Here is a 22,886-nt window from a genome sequence, read left to right on the forward strand (position 1 = left end):
TCTAGCAGGCTTTTTCCTAGAATCACCTCCAAAAACTAGTGATTTGGTGATGAAGTGTAGCTGATCACCTTCTGTGCCTCCCTCAACTAACACTGTCATCCTTACAATCTTCTCCTTTCACCCCAGAAACACTTTTCTGAAATGGTGGCTGAAGCTTGCTTCAGCAGACAGGATTCTATCTACCTATGCAACAAGGAAAAACACACATTTCTAACACAATAAAGAATCCCAAGCAATCACACACCTGCACATCACCTTCTGCCCATCTGTGTCGATTATAATTGCTGTATTAAGAAAAAGCTACTTCATGATGAGAAAGCACAGAATCATTTCAGCTTGAGCTTTAACAAAGCCCAAAAGCAGACCTGCATTTCCCTCCCTTTGCTGTCAGATGCCTCCTTTGAGAAGTGCAGTTAGAGAATGAGATGAAGATCTTAAGACTTGTGGAAGAGCAGTGATTATGGCTCACTGTGTTAACCCCATCACCCAGAAAATAGTCTCCAGATAAACAAAGGTGACAACAAAAATGCAATCCACCCTTGTCTTCCTTAGCTTTGTTAATAAGGTGTGACCTGGTAACTTCAAAGCCCAGGTTAGACCATGTAAATGCCAACACAACTAAATACAACAGTCTGTGGCACAAACATGAAACTAATCAAGGCACTGCTAAAAACCAGTCCCCTCTATTCTAATTTTCATAGTGAGTTCCTTGTCTACTTGCCAATGAAAAACAATAACTTGGTCACTCAGTCTTTTCTCTCTGCATTGTTCCTCACTTCAGCACAAGGCATCAGTATCAGCTCACTAAGCTTCTCCTAAGCAAAAGGCACCTGAGTGTTACTGAATGCACCCAGTCCACGTTAGGTTCGTGGAAGAAGGTGAGTGTTTTACTTGTCATTTCCACAGAAGCTGAGTCTGGATCTTCCAGACTACTAACTGCAAGTCCTGACCCTTCAGCTACTAGAAATATTTCAACTTGCCATTAATATGCATTGTTTAATGCTCTGCCTCATCCATTCTGCCTCACAGAACCTCTCCAAAAAGCTCCAGTCTGAGCACTCATTCACAGACCTCCTTCTCCTCTGACTCCTTTTATCCCTCGGGCAGATAGCACTTACTGTATTTCCAATGACCTTTTCCTCCAGGTCTACATTCTAAAGACATTTGATCCCTGGTTTTCATCCCACGCTGGCTCATATATGATATGAAGCTACCAGCTGGTAATATACTGCAAACACACCAGGCCTTTGTGGTCAAACAGAAACAGATCCTCCCGAGGAGGGCGAAACACGACTTCTGCATTTCCATCCCAATTCCAGGGCGTTATGCTACTTTGGAACAAGATGTGAAGCATTCTCAGGGCCTCATGATTAAGTGTTATTACACTTCCACAAGCCTGAGGCACACTGGCCACAGCCTCCTTCTCTGCAGACTCAAGTAAACAGATGACTTGTCATTTCTTGGTTTATGTTTACATCCTGACACTAATCAATAGTAATGATTCACCATGATCTGCAAAAGCAGTTGAAATAGCATCTGTGCAAGAAAGTAATCTACTCATGCTTTGGAGGTTCTTTTGGGGGGTGTTCTGCCTTTTAAAGGCCTAATCACTAAGAAAGTTTTGCCACAAAAGCTTTGACCACTGACGATGTATCCTTTGCTGTTTTCCAGTAAGAGAAGAAAAACAAATACACCCATATACAGTGTCTGTGAATCAAAGCTGGTGCAAACAATAAGGCTGATGGGGCACAAGAAGAATTGAAAGCAAATGAAAACTAATTGTAGACTTTGTACTGCATGTTCCCTCTAAGCCAGATGCATGAAGCACACAGCATGGAAATAAGGTTTAAGTAATCTTTTACAGTCTTTCTAAGCTCTTGGCGCTGGCTGGTTCTCTAAGGACATCCCAAAAGGATAAATACACAATTATGACTTTAGGCCAAACATTCCTTTGTAATTCTAGCATCAGAGAATGGTACATTTCCAAACCTGATTGACTGAGTAAGGTAGAACGTTCCAAGATGGAACTGTAAGGCAGAAAGTGGTGAAATGAAATACAGGTCAGTTCTGACTTCTGTGCAAACCTCATCATGAACTGCATGTGAAGTAGGAATCACGAGGCTCACTCAGCTCTCTGCTTTGCACAACTCCTTTAGAAAGGGGTTCTGTGTTGAACTCCACTCGACTCTCACTCCAAACCACCACCACCTTTGAAGAAAACCTTTGACACCAGACATTGATGACGTCCATGCTTTTATCTCCAGTAACAACTGCTGGTTCTCAGAGACCAAGGCACAAACTGAAGGATGTTATTTCAGCAAGGCAGAAAACAATATTTCAAATTTAAGCTAGAAAGTCTAATGTAAACTGTGAATTATGTCATCTACAGTCCTCACACACACTCACATCTTCCAAAACACAACAATCCCTAATCATGAAGATTAAAAATCATTCCACGGCTTCAACAGGAACTCCTCTGAACTTAATGAACTGTGCACATGAAGAAGAGCTGCTCATCACAGTAAACAAAAGCTGCAAGGGTCAGGAAAGAACTGTGATGGTCAGATTTCTGGATGTGAGTTCTGTTCAAGACATTCCTTACAGCCCTAAGCAGGATCATTGCTTTTGGAACACTGCTTTCCTCCCTCCTGCTACTTTGACATTTACCTTCTCTTGGATGTACTACCAACAGAAGGAAAGGGCAGCACAGCACAGATGGCTTGAAAGGAATAAACATCTCAATTCAGTGCACACTGTGAACCTGTTACACCCTAATAAAGAAACACACCAGAAATGTTACCTGGAAGATACCAACAGCCCACTGCCACAAAATACACATTCCTAATGTAGTACGAAGTGTTTTACACAGAAGTTCTTTTAAAAGTACCAGTGAGTTGTCATTTTACCACCAAACGATGGTCTGTTGCTTTAGATGTTATCTGAACACACTGAAAGTAAAATGTCAACACATATTTTACCCATTTAACACATCCCATGAACATCCCATGTGAAGGCAAACATAGACCATAGCTATAAATTATAAGTTCAGGTAGGTTGATAGCATCAGAAACTAGAAGCTACTTTCTTTGGAGTTGTTTAGAGGGGTTTGTTTTTGTTCTAAATTAAAAGCCCACATCCACCCCCTTCCCCCCTGAACAGCAAAAGTACTCTTCAGCCAAGTGATTAAACACAGTGGGCTGTATCTAAACGTTTCATATGGATCTGTAACTTTAATCCCTTGTGGTTATTTGCCTTCTAGCAATATAATTAAAAGTATCATTAACAAAAATCACCTTTATTTCCCACCATCTCTCCAACTGTGACAGGTATTTTAGAGGAAGCCAATGTTTAAGGTAACTCTGACAGCAAAGCAGAACAGTTCAAACTCAAGCAATTTATACCTGGAGGCAAAAATCTTCACAAGTACGTGTTACAGGCTAAGGAGATACACAGACATTTGTGGTTAAAAAGCAGTCAGTCTCAAATCATGCTGTTACTCTTAAAGAGGAAAAAAAGAACATTCAGTATTTTTGGATATACACAGTGAGGAGGTGCAGCAGGACAGATAAAGCTGGCTAAGAAATGCTCCAGCCCAAGTGTCCTTGCTTTTACTGCAAATGTCTAAAGATTGGTATTTAACACATTTCTGCCACTGACCATAAAAACAGCTTCCAGAGCAGCTTCTTTCCTAATTGAGACATGCATTGCTATGGAATGGAAGCACTACAAATCAGGACACCAGTAAACAGAAGACACAGCTTCCTCCTGTCAACTGTGCATGCCACTGGGACTGAAAAGTCAAATGCTTTCAGGACTGGAATAAACAGCAGGCGTTTGTCAGGTTTAAAAGGCCCAGCTATCTGAAGCTGTGGCCCAAAACACTTTTGCCATGGCCTGTGTCAGTCTCTTAAGAATTACTCAGATGTTTCAGCAGGAAAGTTTGTGAATGCAGTTACATTTACAAATGCTTTTACACATCAAGGAGAAGCCAGGTCCACTGCTAGACACAATCCTGAGCAGAACTGGATCAGGCTGAGCCCAAAACGCATTTATAACTGAATCAAGTTGTGCAGGAAGACACGTGTGATGGAACTATGAATAGAACCACCACACTTTTAACTTAGAAAATACAAAATCAGCAAAATGCTATAATCAGCTTCTCATTATAAGAGAGCCATAAACTTTGACCCCCTAAATTAGCCACAACCAAGCAGAGGCAATGGCTTTTCCCAGCCAACAAACATATGTTTCTTGAGATCCAGCATTCTCCCTCCCCCCCCCACTTATGTCATATAACCCAAGTAAAGGAGCTTTAATTAGCTCACATCCCATCGTTAACTAAGCTTCCTAATGCATCCTGACAAGGGCCTGTTGGCTGGGTAATGTGGGCAGCCCCCCGATTAGCCGGCTATCCCGGAGCCCCCGCCACGCCTGATGAGCCGGGGAGCTTCCCCCAGGACCTCCTGGGAAGAGGCACCAGCAGGTGCCCCTTGGCAAGAGTTTTGTGTTACAGGGTTGAATGAGTGATCCCTGCAGGAACTGCCGGCTGTTTTCACAGACACAGAAGGCAGTCAAAAGTCCACAGCATGAACTTGGAATGACCCCAATTGCAGAGTCACTGGCGGGTTCATCTGGAGGACAACTGCGCTTTATTAAACAACTAATACTCTTAACAGATAATTCCCCTCCCCCCAGCTTTAACTCTCACAAAGCTTTAAGGTCTTCCTGTTTATTTTTTGGGGAATGGTATAATTTGCCCTCGTCCATCCCCCTCTGTAAAAACCCCTCTCTATACTGAAAATCTGAGGAGAAGAGATGTAGTTCAGTTCCTCAGCACCTAACAACAATGTAGGGTTCCAATTCAGAGGGCAGCAGATTAAGTTTGTTTTTTCACATCATCTTTACCAACTTTGTTTTCACAGCACATTTCCTTCCACCAATACAAGCCAGCAGTCTGTCTCCTTCCAGCCCATTTCGTTTTCTGCCATGGTCACCTGTGATCTGAAAGAACCTTCTCTTCAAAAACCAACAGCTCTTCCTTGTGCCCTTAAGATTTTGGAAGGAAACCTAATGCAAAGACATTATTTCAGCCTGCCATCAGTGTAAACAGCAAACAATCTTTTGAGAGAGGAAAGGGGTTGGATCTGTTGAACCCATGCCAACGACCTACTGTTACTGCTTCAGGAGGTACCTTGGCCACTTCCCATGGACATAAAACTTACTTTCCTTCCTTGGCCATACACAGCCAAGGAATTTAAAGTTTAAATCCAGACTGTTTAACACACTCTACACAACTATACAATACATGCAGAGTAGGGAGGTGTAGTTTGCCTTTTGTCAAGGCTGAAGTCATTCATTTCCAATCTCCACCCCATTTCTGCTCCTTCAGATGCTAATGGTGATATATGGGATTTCTGTGCCTGTTCTCATGACATGCTAACCACTCAACAAAGAAAAGCAGGTTAAGACCAAATTTCACTTCATCTCTATGATAAATGCTTCTTTCTAACTTCCCAGTTTGTGCTTTTGGCAACATCCTGCATACCACATTTTAAATTCCCCTCTTTTTTTTCCACATAATTTCCCAATGAGTCAGCAAAACAGGCACACTGTGTTTTAAACTGCAAAGAAAATCAGCTGGTAAAACCCTTCAAAATGAAGCTCTAGAGCAGGTGTAAAACTTAAAGCTTTCTAGCTTCCCCCCTCCTCCTTTTCAACTGCCAAGATGGTCAGTTGTAGATTTCTAGATAGAGCTAAATGTAAAATACCTATATAAATAGCTCAATATGTTGCATTGCTGCAGGATTCTCATTGTCAGCTGAGTCATTTCTCCTGGAAAAGGCTCCCTCACAGCTACCACCAATGTGGTGGTTTGATTCTGAATGTGCACATTTAAGACAGCAAGTCCCATAGAACATATCCCTGGTTTTGCCATTGCTCCACATAAAAATACACTGTGGTCAAAGCACGTTGGCAAACACTTTGCATAAGAAGCCTGGTGAAAGAAAGGCTGAATTTAATCAGAACTGTGAGGAAAACTTTCATCCAGGACACTGGCCACACACATTTTATCCCACAGCACAAATGAAAAATGGGAAGAGCAAAATAATATTTCAAACTTCTCAAAGACAATCATTTATCCCAAAATCTCTTTCAAAGATACTGATTACAACAAATACCAGATGTTCTGCACATAAAAAGTGGCACTTTCCATAGCTTTTGATTGTCACTAATTGGCCATAAAACTCACTGTCTTTTAAAACTGCCTGGAAATGGGGAAATGGCCTCATCACTGCTCCTCCCAGCACTCAACATTTGTGCCTGGGAATTTCAATTACTTCCCACCTCATAATGTGCACATTTTCATCCAGATCCTCAGTGCTCAAGCACTTGAAGCTGCACAGGAACTGCTGATCTTCCAATGACATGTAAGTTAGACTGAAGATGACCTGGATGTGTTACCTGAACAAACTGCAGTAGCCCCTGCACAACACTGGGGAAGGCAGGAGGAGAAACACCTTGAGATTATACTGAAGAAAATACAAGGAAAGCTGCATTAAACCTGAACTGTATAACTCACTTCTAAGAATAGAAAAAAACTACTTATGGCAATTGCTGGTAAATCCCACACCATCAAGACCTAGACTACCCTTGTAAAGGACACCAGCCCACCAGCTCAACCCCAGTTCAAACTGGTAAAGTTGCTCAGAAAGATGACACATATTCCAGCCTTCCTCATTCTTATCCAGCATGAGACTGTCAGTAAGCACATCCATTTTGCTGTTGACAGTTAAAGAGAGGAGCAGGGCATCAAAAGAAAACTGATAAATGAGAGAATGGTAGAAACTCAACCACCATTGTGATCTGTCTACATAACCAGTTGACTATTGTGTCTGATACTCTCCTGAGGAAAACTCTACCATGTACTTCTTTCTCAGGTATCACATGCAAAGGCTTTTGTCACAAGTTCCCTGTTGCTGAGATACATTTTTTTTCTCAGCTGCTTGAATTGTGTTTTGAGCTAAAATCCCTAGAACTACTGAACCACAGTGCCTCCAAAGATGCAAGAATGCCAGTGGCTCTTGCTTCTGAATGGTAGCAAATCAGAGTGGTTAGTTACACAAACTAAGAAACTTTAAACAAATGGGAACCATCAGGCTTGACTGCTTTAGAAAGAAATATTTCTGTCTTTCCTGGGTAGAACCTGCTTAAATTGCACCTTCTGTGCTCTGCCACATCCACTTCTCATCTTATTTATTGCCAGTTTTGTTAAAGTTAACATTCATACAAGTCAAACACTTGCTCATGATTTGTTTTTAAATAATCTCTTTATTACTTCCTCTTCATTTTCCATTCAGTTATCTTATTCTGTCACTGCCAACCACTTGAGATTCTGCTTTGATTTATCTTACACCAAGGGTTGTAACTCCTATTTCCCTTTGTGTTCCTTCCACACTCCTTTTCTACAAATGCCTCACGTCAAACACTCACCTGGAGCAATATTTCTATCCTTAATAGTCTCAGAATTTTCTTACCTGGTTCCAACACTTCATCTCTTTTCCAATCTCTGCTAGGTACTTCCAAACACCTCTGACATCACTCTGAACTGAATTACAACAAATATATGGAGTGGAAGTCCAGGGCAGAAGTCTGTCTGTGCCTCTTTCTCAGCCACACATGAAAATAATCTCCCACCATACAACTTGTTTCAACTCTTCTTGGATCTGGGGTGCCTCCTCCCCAGTCTAAGGAAGCCTGTTGCTCAGAACCCTGCCAGCTTCCACAAAAATGCAACTGTGGCTCCTGCTTTACCTTGCCTTATGCAGCTTAATTACATTTCTCACTGGAAACTTTGAAGTTCAATGTGAAAATGAAGCCCTTTGAAGATTTCAGGAGGAAAGGATGGACACAACAATTATTTCCATTCTTGTTCTATACACATCTCTTTGTCTCCAGCAACTAAGCTTAGCTTAGAGTCATAACAACTACATTACTATGTGCTCATAATTCATAAAAGAGAACAGAATTCCTTGTAAGAGTTGAAAGAACTACAAAAAATCTAAACACAGTATTGACAAGTTGATTAACATTTCCCATCCTTTACTACCAGGAATCTCCTTATGTCAGCACAACACCTATTTGCCACTAACAGACAGAACCACACTTAATTTTCCATTTGGAGAACAAACCAACAGAGTATTTTTCTGTTCAGATGTTGATTTAGTGATCAATATTAATTTCTACTTGAAGCATCTCTGAAAAAGGAATAATTTAGGATCTAGTACTATCATGTCTAAGAGTAGATGCCAAGAATGTAAGACATTTCTATGCATATGGCAACTACAGAAGTCTCTATTCAGAGAGAATGAAATTCCCTCAGGTGTCTATATTTAGGATCAAAGAACTTTTTACAATATAGTGCTTGGAGTCTCCAAGGGATAAAAACTACAAAACTGTCTGTAGTGAACTTTACTTAACCTAAGGTTTTGTGCCAACTTAAATACACTGCAGCTCTCCACTTGAAAGAAGGCATTACCCACTGCGTGTCCTGAATGCATGGAAAAGCCATTACAGGGATAATCAACACAACTATAAAATAGAAAAGCAATAAAATGACAAAACCAGATACAACTCAAACAGCTTAGTTTTCAATTCAGTCAGACAGTGTTACTTTTAGAGTGATGATTATAGTATTAAAGTTTATCTATCTACTCACACCTTTAACATCTTAAAACCTAGGATAGATTTTTCTTTCAGACACTTGAAAAGTCAGGTCCTCACTAAATGAGTCTTTTCCCCTGCCAGCAGTTTCTTTGCAGAACACAGGCTCATCCCATTCTGGCTGCACTAGTTGCTCAGAGTAAGCTGCAAAGATGACAACCTCCACAGCACAGCTGAATCAGGTGAAAATGTATGCAGTGAGGACTTCATCCTCATTATTTGAGCCTTTTTACCCTTATCTTATATGTTGCAGAACTAAGATCCATCTTGTGCAAGAAGGATTAATCAAGGAGTTCCATAATGGACTATTAAGCCTTCCTAAAGGATTTAATTATCTCCCTGTTCTGAAGAGAACGAACACATCATCCATATAAAACGTTTGTAAAGGGGAATTGTGTGAGACTTGCATCACAGACATTTTGGATGTATCAAGGAGAGAGAAAAAAATACTTAGAAAGACAGAGAAGTAGTACATGGGGTGATTTTCAAAGGTATAAATGGGAAGCAGGCACTCAGCTCCTGTTGGATTTTGAAAGGAGTTCAGCATCCAACTGCCCTTCTGCCTTTGGAAGTCTTCCTTCACAAAACCCTTGGTTACAAATGACTCCAAAGTTCAAAGAATGACCTTGCCCTTGTGGGAAACATAGGAAGGCTCGTGCCTTTTAAAGAAAGATTTATGGGACTGTTGCTGCAGATGTGACTGCAATGAGGAAGCAACACTTTATAGAAAGGAAACTCTAAAGAAACATAATCTATTGGGTGGAGTGGATGGGTCACAAGAGAATAGAACCACGAGTAGAACGTATGGACAACAACAGTCGTTTGCACAGATGGACACTGCCTTACAGGAGCTCAGTAATTGCTTGGATAAGCTTCTATTTGAAATGCTCATCATTGCAGGATCACTTAGTATGGTGCTGACACAGGAATATGAACAGTGTGGTATTTTGCCTGGATTTCTTGATACAGTCCAAAACAGGCTAATGCTGGCAACAAGATAGTTAGGATAGAGGAAGAGTATGCACCTTTCCTCACAGTTGCACTTCTCTGGGTGAGATACACTCACAGCTGTGCCCTTGGTGATGGACTGGGGATCTCTATGGCAGTTTAATGAGGTTTGATAACGTTAGTCTGGAGCTCTCTGTAACTATGCAAACTCTACATTTCACCTTCCTCAACTTCTGAATTACCTTTCCCCACCAAAGTGAGGAAAAAAGCAGATTTCCTCACATACAACTAAGTGGAACAGGTTGTGAAAGGATGAACCATGACAACATACACCTACAAACGTACCAGCTTGGAAAATGAAAACAACAGGTAGTAAAGGCTTCACAAAACCAAACCTGAAGGACAGATCCTCGTGTGAAGAAAGCATTAGACCAGTTCTACCCGTGACCACAAAGTTTGTTTACAGCACATGTTGACACACCACGTATGCAACGAAAAATATTCAGTATCAGCCAGGATCAAAACCACTTCCTACTTCTGGCTGCTGTCTCAGATCATACCTGTCAGGCACTAAAGATAGTTGTTTTCACTGATAACACTGATGTAACTGAATTCTCTCAGTCATTACCAGGAATGACAAAAGAATGTTCACCATGCAGTGACTCTGAAATTAAAGTAAAGGTTTATCTTTGTGCATATTGTGCATAGCAATCCAGGAATTCTTTGGCTTGTTGCTATGTGGCATAATAAAAAAGGAGTAACTCGAGTATTAGCATCATAATTGATATCCACATCAGCCTAATCACTTTCTGAAAGTAAAAGTTAACTCTTGTTATACTCAACAACCCCTTAAATATTCCCAATTTCTATTGTCTCTATAAATTATCTACACAACACAACTTTGCTCATTTGCACACAGATGATGATGCCACACTTGAGTAATATTTTATTCCTCCCCCTGGTGAAGTACTGCATTCAATCTGAAAAACCCATGTGTCTCAAGAATAAAGCCTTGAGGGGTTTCATTGGCTCCTGCAGGGTTTCTGGCGTCCCTCAAGTGTGTGTATAGTGTGTTTAAAATCATAAATCCATGCTTCAAACACAATTCTTACAAAACAAACTGGATATAAAGCAACTGAAAGAGGGTCAATGATTCTATTTGACTTGTTTTATGACTAATTTCTTGCTTATTGTTCTAGCAAGCACTGTGATTATTACCTTTGCAGCAGAGTTGGACACTCCGTGGGTGACGTTTCTTATGAGACCACCAACATTGCCGTATTTTATAAGGCCAGTAACACCTTCTGAAAAATCATTCAATAGACCCATAGGGTTGCCAAGGAAATCCACTGAACCTAGAATCCTTGCTGCTTGACTAAGCAGCTCCTGTAAAATTAACAGCAAGAATGAAAGGGATCACATTAACACCAGTGAAGCTGATTAAAAGGGAAAAGAAGATGTCTGACCCACAATAAAAGCACATACAAACCCAGAGAGGTTTACTGAAGAGATGGACACACAAATACCAGTAAGATAACAATATCTTCATCTTACAATGCAGTGTATTCTGAGAAGCATAGGATGCTATTTCTCCATAGACCAAGGCAGCAATACAGCTCCATCACTTAAGTGTCAAGAAAGGGTTCCCTCACCCTCAGCAGAGAACTCAACAATCAGGAGGTCAGCCTATGCCACAGTAAAACCTGTATGACACTTACCTCTTGGAAGTGTTTCAGAATGTCATTAATGATAAACTCCTGAGTTTCATACGGATGGACCCTAGTGAAAGGATCCAGGTTAATCACAGCATCTTCAAATCGGATGAGAGGGAATCCCAGCGTGCTTTTCAATGCCTAATTAAATCAAACACATTGGTACTTTAATTTTACTCTCTACTACTCATTCACAGCACTCAAATGAATCAACCTTTAAATGGGCAGCAAAGCAAAACTACCTGAAGCTGCTAGAGCAGTTTACCATGATGCTTTGATAGAGAGGGAAATTACTCCATAAACCCTTTACTTGTTAAGCAATGATCAATTCTTAGAACCCTGAGTGAATTTCCTTGATACATAGTGAAGAAAAAATGGAGTATTTTCCACCTTGCTGAAGTCCTCTAAATGGATTAAGTGTCAAGATGAGCTGGAATAACATACAGCATCATTTCCCGTGAGCCTGAGGCTCATTTCTTACATTATGTGGTGTATTGAAATTCTTTAAACCAGCCTTTTCCATTATTTTCGAGGAAGAAAACTTGAGCCAGTGAGTAGCCCATGGGCCATCTGCAACCTGTACAATCTAGACATTAACAGAATGTATTCAAGGTGGACAAGCTATACATCTACATACACAAGGTCATACAGAAAACCATTTTGGAACAAAAACTATCAAGACAATTAGTTTTTTAAGAAATAAAGAGATCTCATTCATCTCAGGTCTTGATAGTGGCATCTGCACAGTCACCAACACCAGGAACTCTGAAGAAAGCATGAAGCCTCACACTCCCGTTGTGTATTTCTGCACTAATCACTAAAGCATAGTTGGCAGTAAGGAATACGAGGTTTTCTGCCATCTGCAGGCAGCTGATGTAAACAACAGGTCTGAGTCAAACGTGCAAGTAAGAAAGAAGCTATTTATTTTTTCAGTAAATGGATGACTAACTAGAGTAGTCCTCATTATTCACTTGGGTAGGAAGTAATTTCCTGTTTAACTATCAGATATTATATAAGGCAACTTTGTTAATACTGGTACCTAATAAAAATAATCTGTCTACACCAAATTACCAGACAGCAATGTCCAAGCCAGAAACATTAGAGGCAGTCAGAAAAACTTCTACAAAGGCTCTACTGTGATTATTCTCTCCCTCCTACCCTGAACTCTCCTGTGCTACAAAACTGAATGGAACTCTTTCTGTGAGAGTTAATATACAGAATACAGTCAGGGACTGTTATTGTTGGTGGGGGGAAATATATACACCAAGCTTCTCTTGGGAACAACGCTGGCGCCTGCCAAGACGTATCCATATGGAATCATATACCAAAGGTGGTAGGAAAGTCAAACAGAACAGAGCATGTTACTGGTTTCTTAAAGGCTCCCTCACCAATAACACTGTTTTTTCTCTCTCTATTTATAGAGAGAATTGGAAGATGAGCATTTCCATGTTGAAGTACAAGCACTTTCAAGACACTGCTGACGTTGCACGGGAAGGAACATTGCAGTCAGCTACTGAACTCTCCTCCTTTGCACAAGGAACTGCTAAAAGCAATACAAGAATTTGTGGTTTGGTTGGTTGGTTTTCTTTTAACTCCCCTACCTTAGTTGTACTAGCTCAGAGGGAACTGAAGTATTGCTGATTGTTGCCACCTTACTACACCCACAAAGGTCCCAACACACAAGCTGGAACACTGGACGAGATTATCTTCTAGGTATAAACTGGAATCCCTGGTTCCTGTGCCAGAACATTTATGACCGCATGAAAAGGACTGGAGTTTCCACCTAAATCCATCCTCAATCTGAACTCACTTAAATATTGAATCAAATTGCACAGTTCTCACGCAAACCCTCCAATTTCTGCTCCTTACATTGAGTAACTTATTCTTCTCCACCCTCACCTCAGCCCTCCCATATGTTAGCCATTCCCTTTAAGCTCTCTACACTGCCATTCATGTAAGGGAGATCTCTCTTAAAAGCTGTTAGTTATGAGGTGAAGCTGGTTGTACTTCAAATGAAATGATTAAAAAAATGAAAGAATATTATAGAAGTGACTGGAAATGATGCAAATTAAGTTACAGAAGTTACTGGAACCTCTGGTTGATGTACCTTGAGATCCAAAGGCAGCTTGTTGGAAGTGAAGACACTCAACTTTATTTGAGGCACACTGATTTTCAGATTTTCAAAGTAGTATCGTTTTTGTGCTCCACCTTGTTCAACAACCTTTTCATGGAGGTTTTCATCATACTTCTCCACCTCTGCATCCAGACACAACATAAGCAGCAGAATAGGTTATATATAAATAAACATGGGGTTATGAACACATACTTTTTACAAAGATAATAGTGTCTCTGTATAAATAAATAGTGTGTGTGGCTGCTAGTGTAGCAGGCAAAACTGCTCTGCTCTTTATACTATACCTGATTCAGACTGATCATAGCCAAAGAAACTCAGCAACTTCAGAAGCAGTTTCTCTTCAATCTGAACTGTGAACTTTCGAGCAGTGATCATCAGGTGCTACGAAGACAACCAAGGCTCAGTTTAGAGTATTAACACTAGGAATATAATCCATGGAAGTCATGCAATGGGACAATGTTACCATGGAATATTTTCACTGGAATGGATTCATAGTAAGATTCCCACTTATAAAATGTCTTTGGTAGTTTCCTTCACTTCAAGTTACCTACAACTAGTGATGATTGTTGACATTTTTGGGAAGGTATTGTGCTTCCTTATCTACTATTGACACCTCAAAATCTGATGCTTATCTGTTTTCCAACACTAAAATCAACTGTGTTTCAAAAATAGCATCAAAATGCATGGCTGAAGATTCCACATTATCCTTGATCACCAACTGCACACCACAGCTGGTGGGTAAATTTGCAAACAGCTGTAGTACACAGAACAGGGTTAATGCTGCAAGATTAACAGCTTATCAGAGAGAATTAATAATTCTGTACACAACTCATGACAAGCATAACATAGACATTCCTGCTACAGTGGTACCTATCAGTTCTGAGGGGAGAATGATTGGCATGAAAAGTAAGGTCACAGACACAAACAGAGGTCTGGCCTAATCTGTTATATTTGCAAATACATTTCTTACCCTGTTCATCACTGTACCGTGGCTTGAAACACTATGAACATGAGAAGGTGGATATAGAGTCCTTTAAGCCTCAGTATTAATTCAACAAAGTCTATTTCACAAATTATTTAAGATTACTAGTAAAAAATCAGGAATAGGAAAAGTCATTTAAACAGAGGAACAGCTGCATGGCACAGTCAAAAGATTGTGGTTTACCTTATATATATCAGTCAGGGCATTTTTACTGGGAAATTTCATTGCATTAACTTGCACAGCAGGACCAGTCTCCACAGGTTCATTTTCACTCATCTTAGGTGTCAGAAAGAGCATAAAAGGCTGCGTGGTGCCAATAAGCTGGTTGTCCACCTACAGAGTGGACAAGACAGGCAACAACATCTGGATAGTAACAGCTCTAAACATTTTTCAAACCTACTGTGATAACGAAAACCGCACAAGTCTCACAAACAAATAGGTATGTTTCAAAATGGCAAATACCTGTATGTCTTGCACACTGAGTTCAAGCACTTGACTTGTTGACAGTTGTGTGTAGTGGACGTTAATTCTTGTGAGGCTTGCAAATACTAACTCTTCAGGAACCTTGTTGACCAAAGACAAGCCTATTCCACCTTCCAGTTTCACAAGCACCTGAGAAAAGATTATTTGAAGAACCATCACAGAACAAACCTGTGATACTGAATATATACTTCTCTGCATTTCTGAATGGTGGGGGTTAGAAGGGACCTTTAGAGATCATCCAGTCCAACCCCCCTGCCAAAGCAGGTCCCACCTAGATCAAGTCACACAGGAACGTGTCCAGGTGGGTTTTGAAGCCCTCCAAAGAAGGAGCCTCCACACCCTCCCTGGGCAGCCTGTTCTCAAGTAAGTTATTTCTTTAGACTCATTTCCAGAGAGGCTGAAGAGCTCATTGACAACGAGTCTTCGAATAAAGAGGTTTTAAAACATATAAACACTACTTCAAGTGTAAAGAGTTTAGGCAGGAAAATCAAATTCATAACAGGCCATCAAGGGGAAAAGTTAACAACCAACACTCACTGCCCTGCCCTGCTTCAATTGAGAAAGGCAAAGAGTAAATAAAGACATCAGTTGGAATATCTTACTTCTAATTCCTGCTCTGTATCTGGATGTTTTAACTTGCGTAGGTCTTGTTCTGTAACGGGCAGCTCATCTCCATCGCTGGACAAACGATCGTTTCTACGTTGGTTAAAATCCGTTATCTGGCAAACAAAGAAATCACTCCAGTGGTCACCCTCCTGTTTGTAAACACCAGCTGTGTTGTCCTGCCTTACACAGCTGTCTCTTAAAAACAAGTACAATGACACCTTTTGTTGCACTTATTCCTCTTTTATGATATTCCTCTCCCCTTTCTTATCATGACGAAGCTTTGTAAGAAGGTAGAGATGCAAAACTGAAGCAGGTATTTCAAGTACAAGCAAATAACAAAACTAGACTCTAATTCATTATAGGCTTTTACCTGTAGAACTCTAGTTGGCCCATCTGGGATGACTCTAACAGCTAATACTCCTGACCCAGGCCTCATCTTCTGGTTTGTGAACTGCTGTTCAGGTGGAACTGGCCCCAAAAGTTCAAGTGAAGTATCAGGACCAAGAACAACTTCTGCTCCATCATGAAGACCTAGTATTCCTCCCTTTGCCTGGAGAAACAGGGAGGAAAAAAAGGTAATTAAGACTTCAGGTAAGTCTTCACATACAAGAAAAGTGTCTTCTGCTTTCTCTTTACTCTTCAGAACTTAAAGAGAAGCAGTGCAGGAGCATTTTACTTGGTATTAATAAAGCTTCTGGTAACTGATGTTTAATCAGCCTGGCAGCTAGAAGAAACAGGCAAGATCATTAACTAAGTGTTCACACTGCAGGTTCAGAAACTGAAGCTATCATATCATGATTTAGTTCTGGAATTTGTAAAAACAATACAGGTTTCTGTGTCTACAGATTCTACCATCAGCAGGCAGAGTTAGCAAAGCTCACAAATGTTATCTGTCTGCAAGTCAGAGCTTCCTGGAACACAAAAAAAGAGCAAACAGCTCAAATGGCTTACCTTACTTACCTTTAAATTAATAGTGCAAGATGTTTAATCATTTGAAAATAAGAACACTGAAACATGCATTTAAACCACACAAGCTGTTTGCACAAGTCTTGTTTCCTCTGTATCCTGAACTTTGACCTCAAAGCTTTTAGTTCACTTCAATCCTAAACCCAGACAACTCTGTCATCTAGACCAGCAGCAGTCGAAACAAGTTCAGCACATCATCAGGACTGACCTGGACAACAAGTCCATGAATACCACAGGTCAACTTTCCATCACGAAAACTCCATGTCTGGGTAGTACTGCGCCGTCGATCGGGCTTTCTCAGCATCAGGGGCTCATACCTGCAACAAAACCATCCCACCTGATGCTTAGGGGATTACAACTTGTCAGTCTTAACTTTTGAAATGTGGTAAATGGCAAACACTTAATTTTTGGTCAAACTCATTTTCCTAATGTCACTTCTCAAATGCTCTTTTAATAACGTGATGATGAAAACACTTCAGCCATGCTTTGAAAAATGTTTCCAAGTCACAAAAGTGATCACGAGGTCTGTCCATGAATATAGACAAAATGTTCTTCAGATTCAGTTCTTTATTCAGAGAACACCATGCCCAGCATGCTCTCAAAGACATTGTTAGAAACGACATCATCTGCAATACCTGTTATCTGTGACAGCTGCCAGGCCTGCGATATCTAAAATCATACAAGAGTCCAGAGATTGAGAAGGTTTATGGGGGTTATGAGGAACTGAAGAACCTTCATGGCAAAGCATTCCTGTGCCTGTCATTCTCCAAAGCTGGGATCGTTTTCCTGGTTCCTGTTGCACAAAAAAAATCAACATTTAAATGAACACAGCAGTACAGAGCAAATATTTCTGTTCTGTTTTGCTATCAGGTGCTTTTAATTGTAATTCTTGGAATGACTTGTGTGTGTTTTTATATATATAAAAACTTCAGAGCCCTGAATTAGGATTAGGAGTCACTCTACTCTTGTCATTCAACTCAATGAACATGCACCCTACAGTAGCACTGTCAGATGCAGAGCTGCATTTACAAGATGTTTTTAATCTCAGCAGAATTTAAACACAGTTTCTATTTCTTCAGAGCTCCAGAAGTAGAAGATTTAGCTTATAGTGGAATCAAAAAGGAAGCACACCCTAATTTGTAACACCATTAGAACCTCCAACATACAATCACCACATTTGATTGGTTTAGGGGCATTTACAATGTTTCTTACTACTCTTATTCTAAGTCCCTATGTACCTTCTTTTTCAGTATAACTCGCTGAGTCTTTGGAGAAACATCTAGGACAAGCTCTGCATATGCAGCATCCTTATTCGAAGCAACTGGTCTTGCACTTGGCTCCTGTGAACTAGAACAGCAAGAAAACATCACCATGTTTATTCAGAGTGGCTGTCTCCTCTGTGTACTGAATTAGATCTGTATCAAATCCAACTGAGGCAGCTGATGCTTCTGATACAGCCAATCAGACAAATCACATTGGTTTTATTTTTGGAATTAACGGCACAAACTATCAACCTGAGCACATTCTTAAAAGGGACTTTGATTTCTCACTGCAACTAGGAACTTTGATCAGACAGTGGGGTGACAGCAGATGCCATCTGCTAAACCTTTCTCACCACGTGACAAAAATAAGCGTATGCAAGCTGCACCTATAAAGTTATCACAACCCAATGGGGTGAGATACACAGCTTACCTTCTGAATTTTGGCATTTCTCCTGCTAGCTACAAGGCTGACCAAAGTTCAGCTGCATTTAAAACATCTTCAAATGGCAACCATTAAGAGAATATTAACAGAAAGCCCAGAGAACACCACGAACATTCAAAACATTTTTCATCTACTATAACAAGAATTACCCTGAGAAAGTATATGAGGCAGCAACATAAATGAAGTTTTCATAGTAAAGCTGCTTGCTGTCTTGGAAGTCATTCATGCTACAGATGATTTCTGAGGAGCCTGCCCCTTTAACTGTCAGCATTATAAAAGGTGGCAGAATAGGTTCATCCCACGCGTAATCCAGAGAGGTCATGGGCTTCACTTCAGTGTAGAGTCTTGGCTCGACAACACCATGTTGATTAAAAACAACTGGGACCTGTAACAGGATGAAAGAGGATTTAGTTTCATGCAGAAACTGTTTTTTCTACTGTATTTTTTTCACTTCTCAGGAGCTGATCATGAAAGCAATTTCAGCTCTCACCTCCCTCCTCCATCACAGGTTTCACCAGCATTTTATTCCATTTGAGACTCAATTAGTCTCAATGGGATGAGAAACATCATCCTCGCTTTTATCTGTCATCCATGGTTCAAAATGTCTTTCACTCAACGGTAGCATCTTAAATCCTCCTCATTAAAATCAGAACTGCCCCATTTTATTTAACAGTTCCATACCAAAATGCAGAATGGGAAGCTGTTACGAGCTCTGTCTCAGTAAACTACTGTAAAATACTCCAAGTAATCCTCAGATTCTTATAATCACTGAATGGAAGCACCAAGACAGAGACAAATGAAGGGGCAGCAGTAGCCTACATTCTTTTTACAGGTTACTCAAGTGCTGAAAACAACACAGAACAGATTTCATATTATCATCCTAGCAAAACTTTCCCATCAGTAATAATGTTCTTACATGAAAGACTTAATGTTCTCATGGCAGACACCACGTTAGCACCATCACTTGAACAAGCACCTGGGTCCTACCTATTTTTACTAAAACTTCAGGAAATTACCATCGTTACACGCACAAATTACCTCTTGCTACACACACTTTCATTGCAGTTCACTATACAAGCTAGTCAGCTCCCTCTTGTAATAAACATAAAAGAACTCCTACTTTTGTCATTAAAAAGAGGAAACCTGTTGCTCCTTTACCTTGGAAAAGTTGTCGATGCGGAAGGGCGGCGGTAGCTGATCGGTGTCGCTGAACGCGATGCGGTACGTGGCGCCCTGAAGGGTAATTTCCACCCTTAAGAAGTAGCATTTTCCCAGGGTGTCCCTGAACAAGAATAAGGAAGTGCAACAGAGTTAAGCTTCTGATCTGCATTATCCTACAACCACAGAATCATTTCAGCTGGAAAAGACCTTTAAGCTCATGGAGCCCAGCCTCTGTCCCAGCCCTGTCACCCACCAGCCCACTGCCCTCAGTGCAACACCCACCCTGCTCTGAAACCCCTCCAGGGATGGTGACTCCAGCAGCTCCCTGGGCAGCCCCTTCCAACGCCTGACAGCAAAGACATTCCTCCTCACATCCAGCCTGGACCTCCCCTGGTGCAAATTGAGGCCATTTCCTCTTGTCCTATCACTTGTTACTAGTCTCCCTTGTAACAGACCCACCCCCACCTCATTACAGCTTCCTACCCACAGTCCCAAGTGTTAGACAGCTGCTTCTGTCAGAAAACGTAACTATGCTGCACAAGGTTTATATATAATAGCTACCTCATATTAATATGGAAGGAGTTATTTTTGTTGACCTCAAAGCCCCCAGACCAAATGCAGTTTGGGACGTCCATTAGTCTCACACAGAGCAGCTGATCATAGTCGTTACGTGGCCAGTGGAACACGACGCTGGAGCCAGGAAGAGTGGAGATATAGCCATCAGGATTGGATGTTCCCTAGTGACAGAAATTGGGATATACACTTACTGTGGGTATTAAAAAATACAACATTCATCTATATACCTCTTAAATATACACACAGCTTGTTCTGTCAGGTGAATGCTGATATCAGAGTAACGGGAAAGACCCTCATAAGCAGCCAACACTAATTTCAGGTATAATGCTTGTGTTCTTCTTGGTTAGAAGATGTTGTGACTCAATACAGGTGCTGTAGTAATAAGTAACAGAGAGGAAGCAGCTTACCCGACCTCTGGCAAACTCCCGCTGGACAAAGGCAAGCTTGTAGGATGATTTATTATCCAGCAGGTAACGGGGTGCAAATGTTACCATGCATGTATCAATGTAACGGCCTCTGCCTTTTTTAACATCAATACCTAGTCATAAAACCAAAGAAAAATAAAGCTATTATTTACAAGAGAAAACAAACAGCATCTGCCACAAGACAGTTCACATAACAGAAGCTGTTTTTCATGCTGAGATGTGCTGCTTCTGCCATAGCACTGCCATGTTTTGGAACACTATTTTAAACAGTAAATGTCATTTTATGCCATCACTTACTCTGTTTCTCAAGCACAATTTAGAGATCAGAGTGCACTGAAGATTAGAAGACTATTTCCAATCACAATAATTATTCCACTTCTAAACAGATGAAGAATTCCTCAAAAAAAATCTCTGTGGAATAATTCCCAAACTGTCATTTAATTAACAACTAAAAGCTGCTGATGAAATTGTACTGTGTGTGCACTAGGAGCACAAGGAAGGAGTTGCACTCCTCTCCATCAGCCTACAGAGGCAGCACAAAGCAAAATCCACCAAAGTAGCACATGGCTGAATGGTTGCAGTACATACACACTCAAAATGATCAGACAGTAATGAGATTGGATTTCAGATGTACTTAGAAGTAACACACAGGGGAAATATGGGCACAGAAACAGAAAGAACAGTTATTAACACTCAATGATGAAATGCAACAATAACTGAAACCTGATTTTGAAGCTGATGACATTCAGAACCCAGATGTACAAACACTCAGAACATGCTTTGTTGTTTAATATTATTCTCTGGACTCTGAAAAGCATTTAACCACATATGTTGCCCTGTTGTACTTGGTCCTGTTTCTGATGCCACTGACAAGTGACACTGACACTGTCTTACCAAGTTCTACAGCATTTCCCCAACGTTCCTGTCAACACATACCAATGTTATAAATGAGGCCTGGCCGGTTTCCATGTTGGATGACCTTAAGGGCTCTGACACCACTACCACCATCCAGGGAAAAACCCTGGCACCAGCCAGGCATGCCTTCAGGATGGATTCCTTTGCCAACCCGCATTGTACACCTAAAGGTAAGAAGAAAACAAAAAGATTTACTCATTTAAATGAAGGATCAGGTACTGGCATGATGCTGATGATCAAACACACACCCAGATGCAAAAAGAAAACCTGTGTTTTAATACAAAAGCATCAGAAGCAACAGTGATTCTCCTCTTGAGACATTTATTCTGCATTTCTGCCATAAGCTCTTTTAATATACTGGTCAAGACTCAGCAGCAGTGTCAAGTGAAAGGCTTGGCAGGGTTCAGCCTGACTAACCAGGACAACAATCTGTGTGGCTTTTTCTTTGAAAGAAAAAAGTAACAAGAAATTTGGGAATGAGTTTTTGTGATAAGTGTAAGTGGTGTTTGTTTGAGCAACAAACATTTCAGATAAGCTTATTTTAAATCATATTCTTATTACATGGAAAAAGCCAGTTCTCTCCTTGGTGCCAGCTAAAGCAGCTGCAAAGCTTCCTTTCCAAAATCCTGCCATTTCCTTTCATATCAGAACCACAACAGCTCTGCTGCATCTGGACATTCTACCACGTGGCTGCTACTACTTCTCTATTAACATTCAGAGTTTAGGATTAGGGGTTTGGAGTGGGGCTTTTTGGGGATAACAAGAGTAACTCCTGCAAATTGGTAAGTCTCTTCAAAAAGGTTTTTGATTTTCTTACAAAAGCAGCACGAGTTCAAAACACATGAAATAAAGCCAAAGCAGCCTGCAGGTACAACAGAATCAGCCAACCAAGGAGCTCTCAGTAGGAAATCTCTAAAGATCCAATATGCTTATTTCAGTACTTAGAAACTTAATAACTTAATGGGTCATTTTAACAGGGAAAGACTTTTCCTATATCATACTGACACCACTATATCAGAACCCAATCCTCTGCAAATTACTTTCATACTTTGTGAGGTCCCTCCTGTCTGTGGTATTACTTACAAGTTTGGCTGCTCTTTATCAGCGTAACAGAAGAGAAGTGGGCTGAGGCTTCTAGCAAGTTCATGCTCTTCAAACTGACCTGCAGCATCTGTTTTTGCATTATCTTGTCTGAAGATAAGAGGCAATCCTTTAAGTAAACACAAAAAAGGGAGTGTTAAACTACACTTCACCTTTGCACAAATTGAGAATACTAAAAACTACTTCAAATTAAGGCACAGCCTGAAACATTCCGGTTGTAATACTAGCCATTAGTCTGCATGCATTCTCCCTCTTGCTCTGTCTAACCTGCTAACCCACACCATCTAACTCCAGCCATGGAGTCTGGTCCATGCAGAAAATGTGGTTTTGTAGCACTGAAATTCACAACGGATGTTAACACAGAGTTACAGCAATTTAGAACTGTTACTTTCTCAAGGCATTTGAGCCTTTGAAGACCACAGTTTAACAGTGATCTAATCTATGTTGATTTA

The 22,886-nt window shown here is 40.6% G+C and overlaps 1 protein-coding gene across 6 annotated transcripts in view; it reads right to left on the reverse strand.

The window, feature by feature from the left end:
- VPS13D (vacuolar protein sorting 13 homolog D) overlaps positions 1-22,886 on the reverse strand; it is a 90,377-nt gene that overhangs the window by 24,543 nt on the left and 42,948 nt on the right. For all 6 annotated transcript variants that reach the window (XR_009820208.1, XR_009820209.1, XR_009820206.1 and 3 more), the window contains exons 48-64: positions 22,417-22,543; positions 21,355-21,497; positions 20,401-20,531; positions 19,979-20,154; positions 19,415-19,538; positions 18,406-18,641; positions 17,791-17,899; positions 17,188-17,345; positions 16,761-16,869; positions 15,957-16,136; positions 15,583-15,699; positions 14,960-15,109; positions 14,681-14,830; positions 13,800-13,896; positions 13,489-13,637; positions 11,388-11,522; positions 10,888-11,055 (exon numbers count right to left, since the gene is read on the reverse strand). Coding sequence is in view for 3 of the 6 variants with exons in the window: in XM_062013076.1 (XP_061869060.1) it covers positions 10,888-11,055; positions 11,388-11,522; positions 13,489-13,637; positions 13,800-13,896; positions 14,681-14,830; positions 14,960-15,109; positions 15,583-15,699; positions 15,957-16,136; positions 16,761-16,869; positions 17,188-17,345; positions 17,791-17,899; positions 18,406-18,641; positions 19,415-19,538; positions 19,979-20,154; positions 20,401-20,531; positions 21,355-21,497; positions 22,417-22,543 (2,459 nt within the window). In the remaining 3 variants the exon portion in view is untranslated. The remainder of the gene's footprint in view (positions 1-10,887; positions 11,056-11,387; positions 11,523-13,488; positions 13,638-13,799; positions 13,897-14,680; positions 14,831-14,959; positions 15,110-15,582; positions 15,700-15,956; positions 16,137-16,760; positions 16,870-17,187; positions 17,346-17,790; positions 17,900-18,405; positions 18,642-19,414; positions 19,539-19,978; positions 20,155-20,400; positions 20,532-21,354; positions 21,498-22,416; positions 22,544-22,886) is intronic.

This window comes from Colius striatus, chromosome 21 (assembly GCF_028858725.1).
Source record: "Colius striatus isolate bColStr4 chromosome 21, bColStr4.1.hap1, whole genome shotgun sequence".
Lineage (NCBI taxonomy): Eukaryota > Metazoa > Chordata > Aves > Coliiformes > Coliidae > Colius > Colius striatus.